Raw genomic sequence first — 8,460 nt, forward strand, 5'->3', positions numbered from 1 at the left:
GATTTTTTTTTTTTTTTTATCAAACCCTGGAAAGGTCTGGAACGTGAGGATTTCCACATCTTTTCCAGGAGTGTGGGAACACCCACATCATCCCACATTTGACTTTTCCGTAAGAAAATGGAAATATAATACGATATAATAAAAAATATATAATTTCTTAGAGATATGTGATTCACTCCCTTCAGCCCACATTTATCTACGTAAATATTTTATAGTGTGATGATAACGTTTCCAGAAATCTTTACCAGGTCTGAAAAATGAAATTAAATTTTCCCTGTTGGTCTTTTTCCAGGATTCTGGAAACTATTTTTCCTATTTTAAAAAAAATTATGCAAAAGCCCATGTAAAAAGTCAAGTTATGAGCTTTCATTAGACAGTGTGCTACTCACACTCGGCTGTGACGTATTTGCGTTCTGAAAGAGTCTCGCGTCTCTGGGAGCACTGTTTACACTCGACAGGACAGCGAGACAGCAACGTCTAACGTTCGTTTGTTTGTTTGAGTCGTACAGTGACGTCATAGTTTTGTGATAACGTTAGCTCGGGTGTTCGTTTCTATTAATAGGTATTTTCTTACCTTCATAGCTGCGTATGTACGATGAAGCATACAGTCTGACGCTTTTCTCCAGTTTACTAAAAGGAGCTTTGCAAGTGTTCTTACATAAACGATGAATGTCGTTGGCGTTTATTTTCGGGAGCTCCTGCAGACACCGGGAGTAAAACAGCATCACTGGCGTTCTAGTGGACGATGTTTCAATTATGAAATCAATTATCTTTCACATTCCTACAAATGATCGTTAATCAGATTTGTTCTGCAACATCCATGGCAAAATGCTGCCATGACTTTCCCAGGTTCTGAAAATGACAGGAAATACAATGGAATTTTCTGTACTTTTTCCAGGAGTGTGGAAACACTGAAATAATTACACTCAGTTTTTCCAACTAAAAGAAATGAATAAATTTATGCAATAAAAGATGATGGGCTTGTTACTTTTCACAGTAGAAAAAGCTACTTTATAGTGTGATGATAACTTTTCCAAAAACCTGCTGGACACTTCACTAAAACATTTCCACATCCAGAAAATTAATTAAATTATTATTTTTTTAATTTTCAATCCCTTTTTCCTGAGTATGAGAACTCTGAAATCATCACATAATCCATTTTTTCACGTTAAAAAAAAGCCTGTGTAGAAAAGTCAGATTAACTTTCAAGAAACAACTGCACAATTCTGTAATAACTGATGATCTTTTTTTAATCAGTATTTGTTCATTAACATTCACGGCATTCGGCATGTTCACACTTTAGAAATCTGACGTAACCAATAGTGAAGAAAAATGAAAAACATTTGTTAGACCTAACGTTTTCTTTACACTGATTTACCTAGCCGATTTACTTTTTTTTTGGCATGTGAGTAATAATCCAGTGCCGTAAAGCTCAGAGCTGAGACACTGATGTAAGAGCCTCAGTCAAAAACTCAACCTAGAGGCTCCATGGTCTGGGATTTGAACTCATGACCTTCTGCTCAGAACCTTCACCACAAACGTCCTCAGTTCTACTGAGGCTCTGCGTATGAAGATCCATCTGAAATAGCGAACGTCTTCGATTTCTTTTTCTCTTCCCCTACTGTATAGTCCACGTGGATGCATATATGTCTAGAACCTTCCTCAGACGGGTACATGTGCACGTCTCCTTCCACCAGCGTGTCTTGCATGACCTCCACGGCCTGGTCCAGGTAAAGCACGGCCTGTTTCCAGTGCGTCTCGGGACTGAACGGGGACGTGGACAGGACGAGAGGATGTCTCGACCCCGGAAAGGTCACGGCGAAAAACACGCAGAAGGCGTTGAAGGCGGCTGAGCCGAAGCAGAGGCAGCGGAAACGTCCCTTGACGGAGCTCAGGTGCTCCAGGTTCACCGTGTTGAGGTCGAGCTCGGCGAATTTGACCGGGTGAGACAAGACGTCTTCTACGGTGACGGGCTTTATGGTGATTTCTGTGTTCGCCATGATGCACCTGCGGGCAAAGTCCGTCATACAGGACATGTCCACCCCGTACTGGCTCTTCACCGTGCTCCAGAATCCGAGACGCTCCTCCACGACGAGGTCATTAATGGGTGCGATGAAGAGCTCGGCTTTATCAGGGAGCATCAGACCTCCAGGTTTGAGCCACCGATCCCGGGCTGAGATCACCGAGTTCAGCATGGACTCATGGAGCAGGGCATAACCCATCCACTCACTCACTATCACATCCACCTGCTCAGGGAGCTCCACAGCCTCCAGGGCACCTTTAATCACCTCCACCCTGTCCTCCACTTTGTTCTGCTTTATGATTTTCTCAGCCTGCTCTGCTATGGAGCTGGCCTCCACGGCGTACACCTTCCTGGCCCCAGCCTGAGCACAGAACACACTCAGCACCCCTGTTCCTGCACCCACATCCAGCACAACTTTCCCCTCCATCTCACTTCTACTGTTAAATATGGCTTTTCTGTACGTGTCAGTGCGCACAGTGTCCGCGATCATTTCCTCATGGATACTCACATCCGCATAGCTCTCAAAATACAGCTTATCCTCAGCGGGTTTGTCTAGTTTTCTTTTCTTGGAGCCGGCGTGGGACATGTTTCCTTACTCGTCTTCCGATTAATTAAATCCTAAAACACCAAAACTATCCCTAAACCCTACCTATGTGCACTTCTTAGTGTATAAAACAACGCTTTATCACTCACTTTCTAGTGTACTATATGTTCACTTCAGTGTGTTTCGGGTTCTTAGGTTTACTTCCGCGGTTGTACCGGTGCATTCTGGGAGATGTAGTACCACCTCGCACATTACGGCTGAAGTATGCGTAATAAAAAACTACATTTCCCATATGTCATCTTATCGCCTCACGTAAATTTTTAAGTTTTATATTTTTATTTCAATAAAATTCTATGTAATTCGTCTCAATTTTGTGTGTAAGGTCTTTTTTAAATGTCTTATTTATATTATATTTACTTCACAAAATAAAAAAAGTAATATTTACAGTTGATAACCGAGTGCTAGCAACAATTGCTAAATGAAAAGCAACTAGCCAGAAATGTAAATATGTTTTGTGCCATGACCCCCCCGCCATTTTTTTTTTTTTTTTTTTTTTTTTTTTGGTTAAACCTAACTTAAACTGCACCAAAAAGTAACTTCTAACTTTTTTAAACAATGTATGAAAATGTGCAGCATTTAAAATTAATCACTGATCCATCTTAGCTAAAATTAGAGGCTACCCCTAGGCCTTTCTCTCTCACACACTCTCTCTCTCTTTCTCTCTCTCTCTCTCTCTCTCTCTCTCACACACACACACACACACACACACACGCACACACACACATTGTCCATATAATAAAGCCATCTCATCCTCAGATCTTCCTTTATTTCCAATAAAAAGTCCTCCCAGTATGTGAAGACAGTAATACATCCTCATCTGGTGCATTGATGTATTTTGAAAACAGTGTGATGTATGAGTGCTGTCTTCCTAAATCACCGTGAGATGCTCATTAATCTAGCTCTTATCATTGTTTTGTGATTCTGGGTTGATGCACTGATATATTTTGGATACAGCGTGATTCATTAGAGCATTCTTCCTCGACGGATGCTCATTGACAGAATGCTTGAGCGATTTAATACTCGATAAAAGTGATAGATTTCGTTATTTGTTTTGTAGAGAGCTTCATTTTGCTTAGATGGCAAGGCATGATGGTCAGGATAGTTGTAGTGTTGTGTATTTAGAGGTAGAAGTGGGTGTCAGGTTAATGGTTGATACGTTCCCATGTATAGTGTCAGTGTTATACTAGTACAGAGACAGAAGAGCGTCTCAGAGCAGGCTTAATATGTCTCCGATATACACAACTCAACTATTTGTTCCCAGGATCCTTATATATATATATATGACTGAAATTCTGTCAGAAACAGAGCTGTTCCCAGGACCGCATATAGCCAGAGTTGTGTGTCCTCTCAGTATTTAATGTTTAACAACACTAGTCTGGTTATTCAGAAAACATAAGAAGACAAAATGTCAATTCAAATTCAAGATTTTTCAATGTGGAGCACAAAGCCTCCATCTCGCTATTGCAAAATATTGTAAAGTCAGTGTGATTTTAGATGTTAATGTTAATAAATCTAGAAATTACCTGCCTGATCCATCCTGATGCCCTACTTCTGGTTGGAGTTTCTCATCACGTGGAAATCACTCACTGCTCTTGAGGATGGCCTCCAACACGGACAACCTGAAGATATATGAGATTACTGAGGATGGTACACTGTAAGACATTTCAAGTTGTTTAAACTTAGAAACCAAAGTTCACCTGCTGCCTTATAAACCTGAGTAAACTCAACTTGAAGATAAGCTTTGTTTCAACTCAAAGCCAAGTCAAGACAATGGATTACTTTGAGTTTAATTTTTTATAACTTGAACTCAAAATCCAAAACTTGTCATGACAATTGAAGTTATGAGAAGAAATAAGTTCACATAACTTATTGGGGCTCTCATGTTTTACAGTGATACCACTTAGAAACCATGAAGATGGCTCTGGACAGCAGTTGATATAAACATTTAATTATAACATTTGATTGATATGAACAGTTATGCTACGATGGCTTAGGACTACAGTTGCTATGATAGCTTTAGGACTGCAATTTGCATGAACAGTTTTGCTCTCCATCAGTGAACAGTGGATAAGTTCAACAAAATAGACCTCATTTGAAAACTGTAATGAATTTCCTGGTTACACAATTACACTATTTGACCATTTAGCACACAGTTACAGAAGGGAATGATTTATAATCGAACTATCGGGTGTCACCCAGATGAGGATGAGTTCCCTTTCGAGTCTGGTTCCTCTCAAGGTTTCTTCCTCATGAAGTCTCAGGGAGTTTTTCCTCGCCACCGTCACCTCTGGCTCGCTCATTAGGGATAAATTCAAAATTAAATTGAATTGAATAGAAAAATATGTTAGCCAATTAGCTAGTACAGTCATAAAGCTAAAACTAGCTACATTATTGCTCCTAGCACTAGCACTACATTAAGTGCACTTGACATTCTCAGCTATGTTTTCTGACACCAGTACAACGTGACCCTGAAAGTAGCGCACTATTGTAGTGAATAGGGCTTAGATTTAGAAACCACAAAGTGCAAAGTCTTCACACTCTGCAAGTGCTAAAAGCTTCGTTTTCAACAGCTAATAAAAACAGCGTGAAAGAAAACGTGTTAGTAAATGGACATACTTTAATCTCAGATGCCTAATTAAAGAGTTAATGCTAGTTAATACTTTGTAGAGAATTATTTAGTAGGTTGATAATAGTCAGAAATGTACCTGCTGTTCATAGGCATTTCTCAGCTTGCAGTGCATTATGGGTAATACACAGGGAGCTTTGATATTTAAGAATAACACTATTCGCACACCAGAAGGATGATTCCATGATTGCGGTGCCATTTAGCCCTTGTAACTATTAAAAATTAAACTTTATTTTATCATTTTTCAACATTGAACCTAGGTAAACATGCATTTAAGCATTTTTTTTCTAAAGTGTTAACGCATCTCAGGTTATTTCCCTGCAGTTTGCATACATGCTGATTTCATGATGACTTTAAGGACATCTTAATGATTTACCTAAAATGTATAATTTTTTTATTCATTATTTTATCTCCTAAGTTTTGGGTAACAGGGTTGTGCTTTCAGAGTGATTTTTTTTTGGCAATATCACAATATCAATTGAAATAAATAACTTATTTTTCTTCTTCCCATGATCTTCAGGAAATTCAGATGATTTGCGACGTCCTGTTCAACATGTGACTTTTTTTTTTTATTCCAAATATTTCATGGGAGGGGGAATGTGTTCACGTGACATGGTTATTTTTATAACCTATAATGGATGGCTGGTGGGAAAGGATGTGTGAAAATGGATTCACACATACCACAATTGCAAAAATAATACTTTTTTTTTTTTAATGATTGTATTTGAAGGTAAAGTGTAGTTATAGTGAGGCTAGGCAGAAAAATGCTGTTTACGGTGGATTGTGCTGTAGATTTTATTAAAGTGTTAAGTGATTTATCTGAATCATGCACATATGCTGTTGTGAAAATGTTTAAAATGTTAAAACATTAACCTTTCAGGTTAACTTTACATACAGTTTTATAAATGTAATGTCAGTGAGACCATAATCATGATATTATCAATCAAGATCAACTCCTCCTGTATGAACAGATTCTACATGTCCTGCTGTTTCATAGGTTTCTTACTAATGCTCGACGTTCTACTACCTGCTCTAATTAGCTATGAGCTTTAGCGTTTAGCGCATGCTGATGGTGTTCCTGCTCCGTTCTTTACTTTATAAGTAAACAATGTAAATGTCAGGTCTCAGTCCTGAGGCTCCACACACTCCACATGTGTTCCCTGCTCTAACACACCCGATGATTAACTAAAGAGTTTAATCAGGTGCACCAGTGCAGGACGGGGACTGAGACGCAGTGCATTATGGGTATGAGACATTTACACAGAGCTGATTTCATTTTCACGGCACTTTTTCTGACTTCCAAACAGGACTGAAGGACGTTTCTACCTCATCACAAAGCGTTACTGTATCTGGAGCTCGAAAACACATTTTAAAAATAAATAAATAAAAACATTGAATAATGTTTGCAAATGAAGCAAATGCTAATGTTTGCTGGTTGGAAGTCAGGTATTATGTGATGTTTCATTACACTTTATAACTTTGTGATTTGTCTGAAACGCGGGTTTACTAACTAAAAAAAAAACAGGTTATTGTCCTTATATAATAACACGTGGCAGATGCTAGGAGTCGTGCTGTTTTTTTCATGGACCGTGTGTCATGGTGTTTATATTTTAGAGAAAGTGCACTTTCTTAATAGTCATCATCTTATTTTAAAAAAGTTTATACGGAGCTGTGAAAACATTATTTGTAAATGTTTTCGTGGCCAGATTGAACTAAAAATTCCTGCCATATTTACAAAAGTTTGGCTGATTTTGTTTATACTCACATGCTTATGTTAATATGATACATACATTTAGCCACACTGAAATAAAATCAAAGCTCATCGGAGATGAAAATAAAGACTAAACAGTGAAAAACGCAGCATGTGCTAAATCTTCCAGTAATGCAGCTCAGCCACTGCAGCGCATCGGCTACCACAGACACACATTAACTCCTCCTCCTTTTATAGCACGAGTTACTTTCGTCCTGATCTTGTCCTGGTTTTCAAATTCACTTTCTTAGGTCGTTAATATAGAACGTAATGTTCATTAAATTGGTGTGTAATTGTAATAAATAAGTGATTTAAACTCGGCAGTGTAATCCGAACATAAAAACATACACTTACACAAACTCGGGAGAGAAACGCAGGATACAAACGATTTTCACAACGAACCGGAATTTCATCAACACCACATTTCTTGCGTAAACACTCCTGCCAAAGATTTAATTAATAATAAGAGGCCCAATGTTTGTAATGTTTGAGCGTTGAATTACAATTCCATTTCTAAAAGACAATGACGGTATCCTTTTTAATGGATTGAATGAATTTAGGACTCCTTTTTTATTTCTTCTGAAGCTAGCTATGTCATTACTCTGGACATTAGATCAAAGAGAGCAATTTTTTAAACATTTTTCTAATGAATTAAATAATTCTGCTGGTTTTATTAAATGATATTTTTCACAATCAGTGTAATCCGTATGTCACGTAGTGACCTTAACACAGATTTACCTGCACCTACAGTGGTCAATGCTTATGTATTATGTGCCGTGTTTGTACCCATAATGCATTGCGGACGCAGCACATTTCAGATTTAACACAGATCAGTGATGCTGGTGGAGCAGAGCCACAATCAGATTTATTTATTTTCAGATTTATTCTTGCCTACATTAGTCTATTAAACGCTCGCTCTAAGCATTCAGTAATGCTGTTGGACCACAAAGATGGTGTTTGGCCTCGGTTATTTAATAAAAGCAATTACAGACATATCTAGGAAGAAAAAAGTAGCCTGGACATGATGATGAAAAAAATAATAACCTGAGCTAAATCTGATATAATGCTATAATGCATCAAACTCCTGACATTTAAGCTGATTGCATATCATTTTCCCCAGCAAATGAATGAATTAAACATGATATAAATTGGTATTTTCTTCAGCAAAAGCCTGTCTTGTTCTCTCTCTCTCTCTTTCTCTCTCTCGGGCCGTCTGGCGTTCGCTCCTGGGCAGCTGTGCTGGCGTCGGCCCAGACCCGCTGTGAGCCGCTACACATTCTCCACCATGATGGACGGCACGTTCTGCTGTTAACCTTAACAAAACAACAACACGTCACCACGGGCCGTCAGTCCCGCAGTGTGCTGCGCAGCTACGTGGCAGGGTTTAAAAACGTGGAGTGATAGTCACAGGGAATCCAAGCAGGGGCGTGTTCAAAATCTCAGCACTACATAGGCTG

The 8,460-nt window shown here is 38.7% G+C and overlaps 1 protein-coding gene across 1 annotated transcript; it reads right to left on the reverse strand.

Annotated features, from left to right (window-relative positions):
- Nucleotides 1-1,224: 1,224 nt before the first annotated feature.
- On the reverse strand, nt 1,225-2,777 carry prmt6 (protein arginine methyltransferase 6). The gene has a single exon (XM_026947947.3). The coding sequence runs from the start codon at nt 2,607-2,609 to the stop codon at nt 1,551-1,553; it is 1,059 nt and encodes a 352-aa protein (XP_026803748.1). The 5' UTR covers nt 2,610-2,777; the 3' UTR covers nt 1,225-1,550.
- Between the last annotated feature and the right edge of the window lie 5,683 nt (nt 2,778-8,460).

Source organism: Pangasianodon hypophthalmus, chromosome 1, assembly GCF_027358585.1.
Source record: "Pangasianodon hypophthalmus isolate fPanHyp1 chromosome 1, fPanHyp1.pri, whole genome shotgun sequence".
Lineage (NCBI taxonomy): Eukaryota > Metazoa > Chordata > Actinopteri > Siluriformes > Pangasiidae > Pangasianodon > Pangasianodon hypophthalmus.